Genomic DNA, 18,116 nt, shown 5'->3' on the forward strand with positions numbered 1-18,116 from the left:
TTTTACACATTTTTACATTAATGTTGTTTCGATACCGATACCCGATATCACAAAAATATCGGATCTCGGTATCGGAATTCCGATACAGCAAGTATCGGCCGATACCCGATACTTGCAGTATCGGAATGCTCAACACTATTAATGACATTAAAAAAATGATATAATCTTCATCTTTCATTAGATCTCCATGTTCAAGTCTCATATCCAATGTTTTGTGAAGTTTGTCTTTTTTACAAACCTTATAGGACTTACCAAGGCAAGGCTCTGAAATCCCCTGAATATTCCTCATACTTGTAGTTCACCACTTTCCAGTCTGAACTGTAATATTTTATACACTAAAACAATAGATATACAGATTTATACTGGTTTTACATTGTATATTTATAGAGATAAAAACAAAAGGGAAAAGGGAAAAATATTATTCCTATTCAGTAACCTAAAAAACATTTATCTACCTGCATGTTAACCCGTTCCAAATTTAATACTGTAATCTCCATATAAAAGAATAATATGTCATAAAAACTTCTGAATGTGTAGTGTGGATGTTCCAATACTTTTGTCTGTATATTGTACATTTTGCAGCCTTGCTTTGTGATCTCAAAATATGTACTGTATAAGATTAAGATTGCAGAACTTCTTGACTAAGGAAAATGTCCCTCATGAGGTCCCAGAAACGTTTCCTGGTCATTTAACAGTGCAGAGGAACAAATCACAGTTTCTCCATTAGAACTTAAATTAAATGTTCTTCAAAGGGGTGTTCTCAACCTTTAAAAGCTATCCCTATCTACGGGGTAGGGGCTAACCTTCAGATCGCTGGGGATCTGACTGTCATGATCCCTACCGATCCTGAGAAACAGCTGCAATAATTCTTGATGGGAGGGAAACAGATTGCCAAGTGCAGCGTTTGGCTGATCTTCCGCGCTCCTATCGGAATGAATGGAGAGGCAGTACGCATGATTCTCTGGATTCATAACAGTGGGACCCCCAGCGATCGTGAAGTTATTCACTATCCACGGCTTAAGGGATAACTTTTAAACTTAAAAACGCTTCTCTAAGGGAGAGTAAGGAGGAAGAAAAGACCAAATGTGGCAGACATTAAACTGTCAGGCGCTATACAATAAACGTAGTGCACCATATAGCTGTACATTATTTGCTAAGTGCAGCAATCTATTCATAAAGGGCATGAATGGCCACAATATACATCTAGAATAGGCATGCATACTACATTAATGGCATAGTACGCTGTCACTGTTACTTTATTGCCTAAGATATATGTACAGAGCCATGGAGAAAAGCATGGAGTAGAGTGCTCTCTGACACTACAATCATGTATCGCAGAGTGGTTTCCTCTATTGTCACCTGCATTCCTACTACAATAGTTATACAACAACTGTGAATGAATAACAATAGAGAACGCTTCGCTGAATGATTTGCGACCAAGCTTTCTCTAAATCCTCAGGCCACGTTCACACATTCAGTATTTGATCAGTATTTTACATCATTATTTGAAAGCCAAAACCAGAAAAGGGTGATAATTGCATAATTGGTGACATGTTTTTAGTACACTTTTCCTCTGATTGTTTCAATCCTAGTTTTGGCTTATAAATACTGATGTAAAATACTGACCAAATACTGGACGTGTGAGCGTGGGCTCAGGGTTTCTTGGAGGCTTGTCACGGATTCCCCAAAATAAATCATCAAGAGCTACCAATTTGAGATAAACTGATTACTGCCTGTCCACGTGCCTGGCACTGGAGAAAGCAATCATTTACAGCCAAAATATTACTTCTTTGAGATAGGAATGTGAATCGACGTTTCTTGGCAGTAAAGACAATTTTTAATGATTTCCCATGTTAATTATAGACAGACTCGCATGCATGATTACTAAACTTTACGCACCTCCTTTACAAACAAGCTTTTGGCTTTGTTTGCAGCATCATCTGGTACTGTAGATTGGATGGTTCTGTGCTGACGTCCCACTGTGGAAATCTTACAATAAAAGAAAAATACCATAAACCTTTCTTGAGCATATTTATACAGCAAAGGAGTAAAACCAATGTAAATCTTAAAAAATAAATAAATAGATAAAATTACTGCATATGGTCTAAAAAAAAAAACCAACAACAACAATCTGGGCTTTTGACCACAGGGCCATATGTGTTTTTAATCATGGCAGATAAAGGGATTTACTGTAATTTATTTTTTTTTTTTTTACACCAAGGGCTGGAATTTTATCGATGTTTGAGATATACTACAGTCACATTTTTTCTTTTTGTTTTATCTATAAAACAAGTGTACATGCAGAATACTCACAAAGACATCCTCCATGGGAAACATCAGCATATCTCGATGAGGATCACTGAAGATCTGAGCTTTTCTTTGTGAAATAACGGTCTCATAGTCTATGGGTTCCACCACTCTTGCCTTCTCCTATAAGAAAAATGAACATGATATGGAACTTATTACGAAGGGACTTTTTAAAGTAATTTTCTTTGTTGCTGCCTTGCTGTTATTTGTGCCAAATTCATCCAAGAGATGCTGATGTTTGACACATGCATTCATCGTAAGATGTATTATATTTCTGTGACATGTTGCTCCATTTTTTACACTGCCTCCCTTACTGGAGTGAGTTTGCACAACTTTCTTTGCAATTTTTCTAACAAAAGATGCCGGATAAAGCTGTATTACTAGCAGTAGCTAACTGTCCACAACTTTTCTGAAAAGTCACGAGAGTGGCATAAAGGTCAAAAAATTGTACATTTTTGCCTTTACCAACACTAGCATTAAAACATGACATTGAAGTATTGCACAGTGTAAATATGCAGAGACCTCCAAAGTGATAAACCCTCTTTGTGGACACTTTTGTTTTCTTTACGTTTAATTCACTTTGCAGTTTGGTATCACGGGAAACTCTAAAAACATCATGCCGCATTTATAGGAAAGCAAAAATCTCAATTTTCTTTCGAGGTCTGTGGAAATTGTCAGCAGTGGAAAACTACATGGGAAGATCTGAGTCCGTCATTATTATCTGAACTCCCTTGTAGACAGTGTGGTTGAAACCTAAGATCAGGCTGACGGTTCTTGGGAAAGTGTCAGTGGCTGCAATTAACATTGAGAAATGCAAACAGCAAAAGTGTTTATCACAATTTAATGCACACAAGTTACATAATATATTCTCAAATACTGCACAACAAATCCTGAGAAATTCTAAAAATACATGCTTTTTCCCTAAGGGTATGTGTCCACGTGCCGTTTTACATCCGGAATAGCAGCGGATTGAACGCTGCGTAGAGCCGCAGCGTTCAATCCGCAGCGTCCAGATGTTACAGCATAGTGGAGAGGATTTTATGAAATCCCGTCTCCACTATGCGTGGTAACACGCACCCGGCGGCCCTGCGATTACGGACATGCGGCGCGTCTTTTTAGATCGCAGCATGTCCGTGTACCTTGCGGCGCCGCCGCAAGGTAAATCACAGGGCCCTATGTGTGGGGTGCGATGATGCCGGATGTGTGCAATGAACACATCCGGCATCATCGCGTCTCCAGAAGGGGGCGGAGCAAGTTTGCCGCTGCGTCCAAACCGCCGGCCATTCTGAAAGTGGACACATACCCTAAAGGAAAATGTATCCCAAATTCTTGTTTAGTACCATGGCATGTCTCCAGCTTTTCTTATACTTCGCATGATCTCTATGAATACAAAGCAGCTCTTAAAAGGTAATCTGACACCAAATTTGTGCCACATAATCTGAAAGCAGGATGATGTAGCGGCAAAGACCCTGTTTCCAGCAATATGTCACTTACTGCTGTAGTTTTGATAAAATTAATAATAATCTTTATTTTTATATAGCGCAAACATATTCCACAGCGCTTTACAGTTTGCACACATTATCATCGCTGTCCCCAATGGGGATCACAAACTAAATTCCATATCAGTATGTCTTTGGAATGATAAAATTATTATTTTATCAGCATGAGATCATTGGAGGACTAGTAAACCTACTGCCATGTAGTCCTCCATATTCATGTATAATATGTATAATACATGTATAATCCTGCCCTCACCACTGATTAGTAGCTTTCTGTCTATGCACAGTGTACACAGAAAGCTGTCCGTCAGTGACGTGCGCAGAGTTATACAGACCTAAACATTCAGAGAACTGCTGGATCTGCAGCAGATAAAACAGGGATGTTATCAAAGCTACAGCAAGCAGCCCAGTAATTGACACATCGCTGGAATCGGGCTCTCTGCCCCTACATCATGCTTCTCTCAGATGGGGTAGAAAAAGCTGCCTGACAAATGCCCTTTAATATCCTCAATTCTGAGGTATGACTTCTTGAAATTATAGGTCCACATAGGTCCACTGTTGTCATCAAGGCCCTATGTGGTTCCAAACTTTAATGCTGTTTGCAAATACACCCATTCTTCGAAACGTTGGCGTAGCTGGCAGGTACAGGTATAAAAACGCCCAACTACAAGTTGCACAAAAAAATCTGATATTTCAGTCTTATGCCAAAATCTAGCAAAAACTGATGAATCGGCTCCTTAGTTTAATGTAATCAAGTCCTAATATTCACTTATTCCCTTTTCTGCAAGCTGTTGGAAAACCAAACAGTATGTTGTGGTTAGAGTATGGCCGAATTTCCTTAGCGACAAAACACAAACGTGACCCTAAACAAGCAGGGCTCATTTACATTTCCTGAGAAAAGCAGAAGTACCATATTTTTTAAGTACGGTACGTAAAAGTGTCTTTACACTTAGGGACAGATCTAAAAAATGTTTCAGATGATATAGTACGTAAATTGCAAAGCTAATGCTAAATATGGGACAAAAATGGCAAAACCCTAAAAAGTCTGTAAAAATAAACTTATAGGGGTTTTCCTAATACACTAAAGCCACTCGCTAGAACAGCAGACTCAGTCACTATTTTCCCATACAGAAAACACTGCACAATCAGAAAATGATTAAAGTTACAAACTGATTTATGTTTTCATAGCATAAATACAATGCTATATCATAAAAAAAAAAACTTTATTCACAGAAATTTCTTCAACTATTCCATTTACTTGGAAGGTTTACAGAAATTCAAATACACACAGCAGAAAACTACCCTTTCTGATGCATAGAACACATTTTCAGAAGCAAAAATATCTACAACAAAACTACCAGGTTTGAACGTAAAGGGAAGCTATCATCAGAAAATAAACTATTGGTTAAATTATTGTGTTAAATATATTTTTTTTGCTATTTTTTTCTTTTTACATATCACAATTTGTATTAAAAATAAGAAAAGAAATCCTGCCGTTTTCACACTGCCACAGGCGCTTTCTATGACCCTAACTTCCTTTTGTTTCAAGAAACAAAACATGTAGATTGTGTAGTGCAGCGGGGTTGGTGCAGTGTGACGGACAGACAGTCACCCTGGAAAGTTAAAAAAAAAGTCTCTTTTAATGTTCAGCGTACTCACAAACAGAAAATAAATAGGATCCTCCGAATCACAGCTGGGAAAACAAGATAGTCCGTAACCGGTTGCCGTTGACGACTGCACCGCCGTGTACGCTGAGGGGTGCAAGGCATTTTGGCTCCGCTTGGCCCTGTGTTGCTTCACACAGGCTGAAGTTATGGCAGAGCCTTCTGCTCTGCACGCTTGCAAAACCAAACCGACACACCCAACCCTCTGCTGCAGAGTTTTTACAAGTAACCTGTGGCCACAGGCCACATGGAAGACCCGGCCGGGAGGAAACAGACCGCCCCACTACCATCCTGCAGTCCGTTTCAAAAACAAACGCCCATAACAAGTTTTCCCAAATCTGCCTTGGACAAGTAGCTTTCCCAAGACCAACACTTACTTTTATTTTGCATTGCAATCACAGCTATGCCTGTGACTGCAATGCACTCCTGTGGCCTCAATACGCTTCTGTGCACATCCTGGGGGACACATAGCGACCCTCGCATATGACATCGGTCACTTCCTCACAATTGTCACAATTGTTAGAACAGACAATATCTGTTGTATTAGGCTGGAGTCACACTAGCGTATAATACGGACGAGTGCATAGCACTCGCATAGCACTCGGACTACTGTTAATCTATGGGGAAGCTCATATCACCGTTTTTTTCCTCGGGAGTATACTATGTGCTAGTGAAATTGCAGCATGCTGCGATTTTACGCGTATATCGGCCAAGTCTTGCCAATGCAAGTCTATGGGTGCGAGAGAAAAAAAAAATCGGACACCACATGAACCATCAGTGTGACTTGTGAGAAAAATGCACACATTTTCCTCATTTCAGCCCATTGAACCATTAAATTCATTAGGGAAAAGCAGTGAGAAATGTAAAGCTATATGGATGTCAAACAGATACATAGATGAGAGGAAATCTCATCATTGCATTGCAAACGCATTACACACGGATGACAATTGTGCGACCCTCGGCCAAGAGAAACCGACCGATTTTTCATACGTTAAGTGTGACTCCGGCCTTAAAATGTCTTACGAGGGTGTGCAGAAGTCATTGTGAAGGCAGACGGAGTAGAGACAGCTGTGTTACCTGTCATTGAAAGAACACAAACTAGGAGTCTAAAAATGCCCCCAGTGGCCAGTGTGAAAATTTCAAGATTACAAATTTTTTTTTGAATTTTTATAAAAAATTGTGTGAAGTACAGTATATGGGAGATATAATTTCATGTCAATCATGCCTATTTGGCATGGGTTTATAAAACCCCTTCCTTTGTGCAGCTGTAACAGGACACCTAGCTGTGAGTGACAGATATCTCACCTTGCGTCAACGAAACTAGGGACAAAAGGTTTGCTTGCAATATGGAGTCAATGCAGTGTAAAGGCCCCGTCACACATAGCGAGATCGCTAGCGAGATCGCTGCTGAGTCACTAGTTTTGTGACGCAACAGCGACCTCAGTAGCGATCTCGCTATGTGTGACACGTACCAGCGATCAGGCCCCTGCTGCGAGATCGCTGGTCATGTCGGAATGGCCTGGACCTTTTTTTGGTCGTTGAGGTCCCGCTGACATCGCTGAATCGGTGTGTGTGACACCGATCCAGCGATGTCTTCACTGGTAACCAGGGTAAACATCGGGTTACTAAGCGCAGGGCCGCGCTTAGTAACCCGATGTTTACCCTGGTTACAAAAAAAAACAAACAGTACATACTCGCCTTTCGGTGTCCGTCAGGTCCCTTGCTGTCTGCTTCCTGCTCTGAGTGCCGGCGTACAGTGAGAGCGCAGCACAGCAGTGACGTCACCGCTGCCCTCTGCTCTCACTGTACGGCGGCACTCAGTGAGAGCGGGAAGCAGACGGCAAGGGACCTGACGGACACCGAAAGGCGAGTATGTACTGTTTGTTTTTTTTGGTAACCAGGGTAAACATCGGGTTACTAAGCGCGGCCCTGCGCTTAGTAACCCGATGTTTACCCTGGTTACCCGGGTGCTGCAGGGGTACTTCGGGATCGTTGAAGACAGTTTCAACGATGCCGAAGAGGTTCCCCTGATCGTTGGTCGCTGGAGAGAGCTGTCTGTGTGACAGCTCCCCAGCGACCACACAACGACTTACCAACGATCACGGCCAGGTCGTATCGCTGGTCGTGATCGTTGGTAAATCGCTATGTGAGACGGGGCCTTTACTGCTTGTTCAGACAGCTAGGATTTCAGAAGGAGAATATGGACTTATCGTACATCCTAGTCACACACCAGTTACATTTTCGAGATCTCTGGGACAGGTGGAACACCTTTCAGGGTCTCGATCTCTTCTAGCACCCCAGGGAGGGGAGATACGTAGAATGGCTAGTAGGAGCCAGGTAGCAAAGCTCTGTTTCGCCTCAGCGCATAGCAAGGGCCTGGCTGAATACGATGATGCCAAAACCACCTCTCTACGACCTCTCAATTAAGGACCTGGCACTTACAGTGGGGCAAAAAAGTATTTAGTCAGTCAGCCATAGTGCAAGTTCCACCACTTAAAAAGATGAGAGGTGTCTGTAATTTACATCATAGGTAGACCTCAACTATGGGAGACAAACTGAGAAAAAAAAATCCAGAAAATCACATTGTCTGTTTTTTTTATCATTTTATTTGCATATTATGGTGGAAAATAAGTATTTGGTCAGAAACAAAATTTCATCTCAATACTTTGTAATCTATCCTTTGTTGGCAATGACAGAGGTCAAACGTTTTCTGTAAGTCTTCACAAGGTTGCCACACACTGTTGTTGGTATGTTGGCCCATTCCTCCATGCAGATCTCCTCTAGAGCAGTGATGTTTTTGGCTTTTCGCTTGGCAACACGGACTTTCAACTCCCTCCAAAGGTTTTCTATAGGGTTGAGATCTGGAGACTGGCTAGGCCACTCCAGGACCTTGAAATGCTTCTTACGAAACAACTCCTCGTTGCCCTGGCGGTGTGCTTTGGATCATTGTCATGTTGAAAGACCCAGCCACGTTTCATCTTCAATGCCCTTGCTGATGGAAGGAGGTTTGCACTCAAAATCTCACGAAACATGGCCCCATTCATTCTTTCATGTACCCGGATCAGTCGTCCTGGCCCCTTTGCAGAGAAACAGCCCCAAAGCATGATGTTTCCACCACCATGCTTTACAGTAGGTATGGTGTTTGATGGATGCAACTCAGTATTCTTTTTCCTCCAAACACGACAAGTTGTGTTTCTACCAAACAGTTCCAGTTTGGTTTCATCAGACCATAGGACATTCTCCCAAAACTCCTCTGGATCATCCAAATGCTCTCTAGCAAACTTCAGACGGGCCCGGACATGTACTGGCTTAAGCAGTGGGACACGTCTGGCACTGCAGGATCTGAGTCCATGGTGGCGTAGTGTGTTACTTATGGTAGGCCTTGTTACATTGGTCCCAGCTCTCTGCAGTTCATTCACTAGGTCCCCCCGCGTGTTTCTGGGATTTTTGCTCACCGTTCTTGTGATCATTCTGACCCCACGGGGTGGGATTTTGCGTGGAGCCCCAGATCGAGGGAGATTATCAGTGGTCTTGTATGTCTTCCATTTTCTAATTATTGCTCCCACTGTTGATTTCTTCACTCCAAGCTGGTTGGCTATTGCAGATTCAGTCTTCCCAGCCTGGTGCAGGGCTACAATTTTGTTTCTGGTGTCCTTTGACAGCTCTTTGGTCTTCACCATAGTGGAGTTTGGAGTCAGACTGTTTGAGGGTGTGCACAGGTGTCTTTTTATACCGATAACAAGTTTAAACAGGTGCCATTACTACAGGTAATGAGTGGAGGAAAGAGGAGAATCTTAAAGAAGAAGTTACAGGTCTGTGAGAGCCAGAAATCTTGATTGTTTGTTTCTGACCAAATACTTATTTTCCACCATAAAATGCAAATAAAATGATAAAAAAAACAGACAATGTGATTTTCTGGATTTTTTTTTCTCAGTTTGTCTCCCATAGTTGAGGTCTACCTATGATGTAAATTACAGACGCCTCTCATCTTTTTAAGTGGTGGAACTTGCACTATGGCTGACTGACTAAATACTTTTTTGCCCCACTGTAGGTGTCGTCTTCTGTTGCTTTTTAATTGTGTCCTTGTCTCTATTGAATTTATCATTTATTATGTTATTTAATTCTGTAATAAAAATTATTGAGTATTTTATATAGCTCTGGTGTTCATCTCTTTCTGGTTTTCTCTCAATTAACGAGTTATGACCCATCTTAGGTTTTGGAGTTTTAGCTCCTAGAGGCAAGGGGGGAGAGGATTTAGGATATGCTCAGAGGGAAGGAGGAGAGTGACCCAAAAGGGGTGAAATGCTCGTATAAAGCATGGCCTATTGCTTTTTCCTCTAAGGAGGTCATGACAAAACAACATGTGGGGAGAAGAAAAAGAGAGGACCACCAGCTTCCTAAGTGGCAACCCCTCCACTGCAAGCCAAGCCTTTCATCAGCCTGGCAACTGATTCTTATATTCTGCAAACTTTGTCCTACCACTATGGTATTTGGATATCTGACTATTGTATAGGTATAACCATTGTGTATATGTAACTATCCAGCCAGCGGGACCCGTTTTCGGGGTACAGGGAGATCGGGCCCCGTCTGGTCGCAGGCTTCCCTACAATCTTGCTTAACCGGTCCGCGCTCCCGCGATGCCCCTCCAGACTGCGGCGTCTTCCCAGCATATCTCCTCCACCTCCTAACTTCCGGGTTGCAAGAGAGCGAGCATAAGGCACGCGCGCGCCGCTGTTAAATGATTTAAAGGGCCAGTGCACCCTTTTTCCTGTGTCACCTCTCAGCCAATCGCTGAGAGGCCTGTGTGTACTTAAGGCCCTCACTTCCTTTTGTGCAGTGTTTTTAAGTTGCCTTTCTCAGGTCCCAGACTCTCAACTGCTCGTTCAGCCTTGTCTTTCCTTGTACTAATACCCCTGCAGACCGTGATGGTACCCACTGGACCATCTGGCCCTCCTTCTCCGGTTACCTGGACTTTCCACTCTGCTTCCCTCTAAACCTTTGTTCCTCTTGGGTCTGACCCTCTGGTCTAGGAGCTCTTGCACTTGAGTCTCCTTGGCTGCGCCGGGACAATCCCTGTTATAGGGGTTCACTCGCTGGAGCTACCTTGGGGGAATTCGGTGTTGCAGCCCAGGGGGTTCTCCCTTGTGGGTTTTCCTGTGTAGTGTCCAAATAAAAGTCTTGTGTTTCATCTGACTTCCTTGTCTGGCTGGTTCCTTGGGTTCAGCTTCCACACTGTCCTCTGTGGTCAAGTGGGTTCACTAGCCTTGCTCTGCCTGCCTTGGTGTGACAGTATATAGTGTATTATCTAGTGTGTCCTTACAGCAATTAAATATATACTTTAACCTTGGGTTGCTCTTTTTATCTTGATCCACGAATCCACATGTCGGATCTTGGCTTAACCTTCTATTGACACAAAACAGTTGTCTGGTGACCCGGAACCATGGGCTCCTTCCCTGTCTCTAATACTAGGGGGCACCCTAGCTCGTCCTACTCCCCGAGATACTTCTGAAGGTGAAGATGCCGGGGCCTCCACCTTTGTCTTATCTCCTGAGTTAGCCCTCCGTCTGTTTTCTTCCCCCACCCAGGGAAGAGGGGCGCTAATGTGCACCAAAGTACACCAACCTGACAAACAAGGCAACACAAACAAAGGTTAATAGAAAACTCCAGGCATACAAAATATTCACTCACAAATAACAGAGGAATGCACCAGGGCGTGGAGATAGGGGAATAGAATGTAAGTCCGCAAGGACAGGGTCCTCTCCCCTCTGTACCAGTCTGTCATTGTAAATTTGTTTACTGTAAACGATATCTATAACTCTGTACATAACCCCTTTCTCATGTACAGCACCATGGAATTAATGGTGCTATATAAATAAAAGTAATAAACCAAAATAGAGAAGGATAGGGAATTGCCCCACATGCAAACCAAACAACAGTCACAGATAAGTCCTCCAACTCTCCTTCTTATATGAACTCCTCTCCCTCTGTTAGCCATGAAGCAAATGCTTGCTCTGACAAGGATTTGTAACAGAGCCCAGATTATAAAGGGGAACAGAGTGGCTAACTGAGCTCAGATGTACACAAAGGGTTTCCAACATGGCTGATTAACCCCTGCTCTGCCAGAAGAAACACATTTAAAATGAAGGAGAAATGCTTCTTCTCAGCTCCGGAGTGGGAAAATCAGACGATGCGGTCTTCTGGCTCCACACTGTTGCAGTAACCCCGTGACATCCATGCTACCAGGGCTGTTTTCTGTCCCGATATAATCCCATTAACTGACCGGGTTGGTTTATATCTAATGAGGAACTGATGGTAATCCTACCGGGCTGACCAGGTGCTGTTTCACTGGTGCTAGTGAAAGTTGCCTGTCAGGGTGGTGAGCAAGTGTGGTGCAATGTCAGTGACTGCGTAGGCCACATTTTCTCACTCCCCATACCTTCCTGGGCCAATGTGGACAGGGGGTGCCTGGGTAAAACTGTGCCAAGCTGACCTTACGTGTCCCAATGGGGTGCGGAACGTCACGTTGGTGCAAGTGAGGAGAGCATACCACATGATCCCTTGGACATAAGTCAAGTCAGGCGGGTTCACGAGGTACGGGTTCATCACAAAACGTGGTATGAAAAAAAGAGACATTTTCCACATAAAAAAAAAAATACATGTAACACCTAATTTAAACAGTAGGTCATTTTCTGACATTATCTTACCATTAAAAAGGTGGTCCACTAAATTTTTTATTATGCATATCGATATTAACCACTGAAATAAGGATTTTTTTCTGATACATTCTTTTTTCATATTTGCCTGTAAGCGGTGATATCTGTGCTCGTTTAGTGCTGAATAGACATGAGCGAATATCGTCGGACACTGCATGTGTTGTGACTGTCATATAGCTGCGAAATATGCAGCTGCGGCACCGGACACCTGATTACTGGGAGCGATCCAGGCATCTGGGTTCCCACTGCAGCTATTCAGTAAGCTCTATTAGCGAGCCGAAAAAGGAGGGGTCCAACGATATTCGCTCATGTCTAGTGCTGAACACGTGACTCCTAGATGCAGTCACCACTGATATCGGTGATGTCACGTCAACTTCCGGACTATGGAAGTTGAGGTTGCATCACCGAGGCGTGACCCAACCTCACGCACACTGCAGTCACTCCCCCTGATTGACTGGGCTGTGGGCGGTGTTTCACCATACATCACAGCCCAGTATTGAGTGCACGCTCCGGAAGATTTTCCACTCTCCTCTGCTTTCATTGGCATAGCCCTGCAAGCATGTGACTAGTGCCAATTTATGTGGTAATAACTCTGGAATGCTTCAACGGATCCCACTAATTCTTAGATTGTTTTTTCGTTACATATTTTTTTGTTACACAGTTAGAAGAGTTAAAAGTTGAATAGCGATTTCTCATTTTAACAACAAAATTTACAAAAAAATATTTTTTATTAGGAGCTACATCACATTTGAAGTGACTTTGCAGAGTCTGTATGACAGAAAATACCAAAAGTGACACCATTATAAAACCAAATTCAAGAAGTTTGTTAACCCTTCAGGTGCTTCACAGGAATTAATATAATATGGAAGAAAAAAAATGAACATTGAACCTTTTTTCACAAAATGTTTTACTTTAGACCCAAAACTTTTTATCTTCACAAGGGCAACAAGAGAAAATGGACCCCAAAATGTGTTGTGCAATTTCTCCTGAGCACTCCGATACCCCATATATGGGGGGAAACATACCATTTGGGCGCACGTCAGGGCTCAGAAAAGAAGGCGCGCCATTTGAATTTTTGAATGCAAAATTTGCTGGACTAATTCGGGGACGCCATGTCGCGTTTTGAAGAGCACTTGATGTGCATAAACAGTGGAAAAAAAACACAAGTGACCCCAGTTTGGAAACTAGACCCCTCATGGAACTTATCTAGATGTGTGGTGAGCACCTTGAACCCGAAAATGCTTCACAGATTTTTATAACGTTAAACTGTAAAAAAATCTAATTTTTCCCATAAAACTTCACAAATGTAACAGGAGAACATGGACTCCAAAATTTGTTCTGCAATTTCTCCCAAGTAAGCCAATATCCCACATGTGGGGGAAAATTACTGTTTGGGCAGGGCTCGGAAGGGAAAGAGCAATATTTGACTTTTGGAGGTCAAAACTGGCTGGAATCATTAGCGGACGCCTTGTCGCATTTGGAGAGCCCTGATGTGCCTAAACAGTGAAAAAATACACAAGTGACCCCATTTTTGAAACTAAACCCCTCAAGGAATCTATGTAGATATGTGATGAGCACCTTCAACCCCCAAGTGCTTCACAGAAGTTTATAACGTAGGGCTAAGAAAATACAAAGTAACATTTTTCCCACAAAAATGTTTTTAGCCCCAAATATTTTATTTTATAAGGCTAATGGTATGTGCACACGTTCAGGATGTTTTATGTGTTTTTTGCGCGTTTTTTTCCGGAGCTTCCCAATGCATTAAATAGCGGGAAAAATGAAAAAAAAAAACCGCAAAATTCATGAACATGCTGCTTTTTTTTACCGCGATGCATTTTTTTGCGGAAAAAAAAGCATCACCTGCACAAAAATTGCAGAATGCATTCTAAATGATAGGATGCATATGAATGCGTTTATGCGTTTTTATCGCAAAAAAAACGCAAAAAATCCTGAACGTGTGCACATACCCTAACAATACAAAATGGACCCCAAAATCTGTTGTGCAATTTCTCCTGAGTATGCAGATACTCCATATATGGGGGAAAACTACTGTTTGAGCACACAGCAGGGCTAAAAAAGGAAGGAATGATGTTTTGTAATGCAGACTTTGACGGAATGATGTGCAGGTGTCATGCTGCATTATAGGGAACATTTTATAACGTTTGGGATCACATTTATCCTTTCCGCTACGCTTAGCACTTACTTTGGGGTTTCCATCTAAATCGTCAAGTGACATGATTCAGATAAAAACCCCGAGGGATCCATTCACTTTAATGAAGGAGCAGGGTTACTCTGGACTCAGTCTGGCCTGAGTTCAGTGTTGTTCTTTTTTCAAAAGTGCACAAAACTGTGGCCGACTGCGCTTTTATGGACATCTAAAAAGACAGACACCGTCGGATCATAAGACAGACAACATCTACAGTGCCTCCATCTGCCTCATTATAGGGAATGTTCCACAGGGGGTTCCGTCTGAATCACGTATTTCATAGATTTACACGGAAACCCCTGTGCAAGTGCTCAGTATAGAGTGCAGGATAAATGTGAGCAGAGCCTTATTGCGATCTTTGAGAGACAGAATGAAAAAAATCAGTAGTAGGTCAAGAATTCGTCCTATTTAATTTTTATGCTGTTCCTCATGTGGTATAAGTAATGAGACGACTTTATTCTTCAGGTTGGTGTGATTACAGCAATACTAGATTTAAATCGTTTTGTATCTTTGGTTGCTGTCACACACAACGCTTTTTATTGAAAAAACTTGCATTGCAATATTCTGAAAGATATTATTTTTTCATATTTCGGCTGTGATCGCTTCTTGTTTTGTGGAACGAGTTGACGTTTTTATTGGTATCATTTTCGGTCACATTACATTTTTTTTTTTATAGGTTTTCTACTCTGATTTATGGGAGGCAAAATGAACAAAAACCAGCAATTTAGGCATTAATTTTTTTATGGGGGGGGGGGGGGGGGTTATGATGTTCTTCCACGTGTTGGTAAAATTGATAAGGCAGCTTTATTCTTGGGTGATTCCATCTCAGCGATACCACATTTGTATTGTTTTTCTTGATGTTTTGGTGCTTTTACACAATAAAATCTCTCATAGAAAAAATAATTGTTTTTACGACGCTTTATTCTGGGAGCTGTAACTTTTTTATTTTTCCGCTGATGTAGCTGTATGACAGTATGTTTTTTGAGGGACAAGACGACATTTTCAGTGATATCATTTCTATTTACATTCATCTTTTTTATTGCGTTTTTATTCCATATTTTGTTAGGTAGTATGATAAAGCATCGTTTTTTGCATCAGTTTTTTTATGGTGTTCATTGAAGGGGTTAACTAGTCAGACAGTTTTATAAGTCGGGTCGCTCTAGACGCAGCTATACCAAATATGTGTGGGTTTTTTCATAAAAATATTCATTTATATATACAAAATATATATATTTTATTATTTTGTGATTTCATTTAACATTTTTACAATTTTTCTTCCTTTTTTTACTTAGTCGCTCTTTGGGACTTTCAACTTTTTTAACTTTGATTGCTTCTGATCTCTTGAGAAGAATAGCAATGCACGGACATTGCTATGCCTGGTAAACTGTCAGTGCTGCGCTGACACACAAGCTTGATACACCATTCTCTGATCATGGTGTAACAAGTTTGCTATATTTGGTGACACATATGTCATCATGAAGACATTAGGTCACCATGGCAACAATCAGCCCCTCATGATGATATCACGGGGGCACTGATCAGAGTGCAGATATTGATCACAGCATTTAGCAAGTTAAACTGCAGTGAGTGCCTAGTGTCAGCTGTCATATCAGAAAAAAAAAATGCCAAAATTATGTTTTTTGGTTGCCGCAGCATTGCAGTAACATGCAAAAAGAGGTGATCAAAACATCTTATCTGTCCCAAAAATGAAAAAAAAAGCACCAGATCAAGCTGCAAAAAATACGCAATTATTCAGCCCCAGATCCCGAAGAAAGGAGAAGCTTCACGTCTCAGAAAATGGCGACAAATACAAAAATGTTTTTTCATACAAATTTCAGATTTTTTTTTCACCACTTAAATAAAAAAGAGCCTATACATGTTTGGTATGTGCGTACTTGTACTAAGCTGGGGAATCATATTGTCAGTTTTACCATATACTGGAGCTTCTCACAAAATTAGAATATCATCAAAAAGTTTATTTCAGTTCTTCAATTCAAAAAGTGAAACTCCTATATTAGGCCGGTTTCACACGTCAGTGGCTCCGGTACGTGAGGTGACAGTTTCCTCACGTACCGGAGACACTGACACACGTAGACCCTTTAAAATCAATGCATCTGTGCAGATGTCATTGATTTTTTGCGGACCGTGTCTCCGTGTGCCAAACACGGAGACATGTCAGTGTTCGCGGGAGCGCACGTATTACACGGACCCATTAAAGTCAATGGGTCCGTGTAAAACACGGACCACACACGGACCTTCTCCGTGTGCAGTCCGTGTGGCGTGCAGGAGACAGCGCTACAGTAAGCACTGTCCCCCCCACATGGTGCTGAAGCCGCGATTCATATCTTCTGTGCAGCAGCGTTTGCTGCATAGAAGATATGAATAATAGTGTTTAAAAGAAAGATCTATCTGTCCGCCGCCCTCCCACCCCCTGTGCGCCCCCCCACTGTTCTGAAAATACTCACCCGTGTCCCTTGTTGGCTGTCGCTGCTTCCTGGTCTGGCCACGCCTTCTACTGTATGCGGTCACGTGGGGCCGCTCATTTACAGTCATGAATAGGCGGCTCCACCCCTATGGGAGGTGGAGCCACATATTCATGACTCTAATGGGCGGCCCCACGTGACCGCATACAGTAGAAGGGGCGGCCAGCACAGGACACTGCGAGGGACGCGGGTGAGTATTTTCAGAACCGCGGGGGGGCGCACAGGGGGTGGGAGGGTGGCGGACACATAGATCTTTCTTTTAAACACTATTATTCATATCTTCTATGCAGCAAACGCTGCTGCACAGAAGATATGAATCGTGGCTTCAGCACGATGCAGGGGACAGCGCTAAACTTTAGCGCTGTCTCCTGCACGCTCCGTGTGGTACCCACTCGGGACACGGGCGGCACACGTATGCCGCACGTATGGCCTACGTGACCTCACGGGCACACGGACACGGATAACTCCGGTACCGATTTTTTCCGGTACCGGAATTATCTGGACGAGTGGGACAGCCCTTATATAGAGTCATTACAAACAGAGATGTCTATTACAAGTGTTTATTTCTGTTAATGTTGATGATTATGGCTTACAGCCAATGAAAACCCAAAAGTCATTATCTCTGTAAATTAGAATACTTTATAACACAAGCTTGAAAAATGATTTTAACCCCTTTCTGACCTCGGACGGGATAGTACGTCCGAGGTCAGAAGACCCTCTTTGATGCGGGCTCCGGTGGTGAGCCCGCATCAAAGCCGGGACATGTCAGCTGTTTTGAACAGCTGACATTTGCCCGCAATAGGCACGGGCAGAATCGCGATCTGCCCGCGCCTATTAACTAGTTAAATGCCGCTGTCAAACGCAGACAGCGGCATTCAACTACCGCATCCGGCCGGGCGGCCGGAAATGACGGCATCGCCGACCCCCGTCACATGATCGGAGGTCGGCGATGCTTCAGTATTGTAACCATAGAGGTCCTTGAGACCTCTATGGTTACAGATCCCCGGCAGCTGTGAGCGCCACCCTGTGGTCGGCGCTCACAGCACACCTGATTTTCTGCTATTCTGCTACATAGCAGCGAACAGCAGATCGCTGCTATGTAGCAGAGCCGATCGTGCTGTGCCTGCTTCTAGCCTCCCATGGAGGCTATTGAAGCATGGCAAAAGTAAAAAAAAAAAAGTTAAAAAAAATGTGAAAAAAAATAAAAAAAATATAAAAGTTTAAATCATCCCCCTTTCGCCCCA

At 42.6% G+C, this 18,116-nt stretch overlaps 1 protein-coding gene across 5 annotated transcripts in view; it reads right to left on the minus strand.

The window, feature by feature from the left end:
* The window catches only part of DOCK11 (dedicator of cytokinesis 11), a 395,594-nt gene that overhangs the window by 346,815 nt on the left and 30,663 nt on the right, over positions 1 to 18,116 (minus strand). For 4 of the 5 annotated variants that reach the window (XM_077285361.1, XM_077285359.1, XM_077285358.1 and 1 more), the window contains exons 2-4: positions 2,314 to 2,430; positions 1,900 to 1,989; positions 253 to 335 (exon numbers count right to left, since the gene is read on the minus strand). In XM_077285361.1, coding sequence (XP_077141476.1) covers positions 253 to 335; positions 1,900 to 1,989; positions 2,314 to 2,430 — 290 coding nt within the window. Of the gene's footprint in view, positions 1 to 252; positions 336 to 1,899; positions 1,990 to 2,313; positions 2,431 to 10,077; positions 10,131 to 18,116 lie in introns of those variants that run through there. The other variant, XM_077285360.1, reaches the window with a different exon arrangement.

This window comes from Ranitomeya variabilis, chromosome 2, assembly GCF_051348905.1.
Source record: "Ranitomeya variabilis isolate aRanVar5 chromosome 2, aRanVar5.hap1, whole genome shotgun sequence".
Classification (NCBI taxonomy): domain Eukaryota; kingdom Metazoa; phylum Chordata; class Amphibia; order Anura; family Dendrobatidae; genus Ranitomeya; species Ranitomeya variabilis.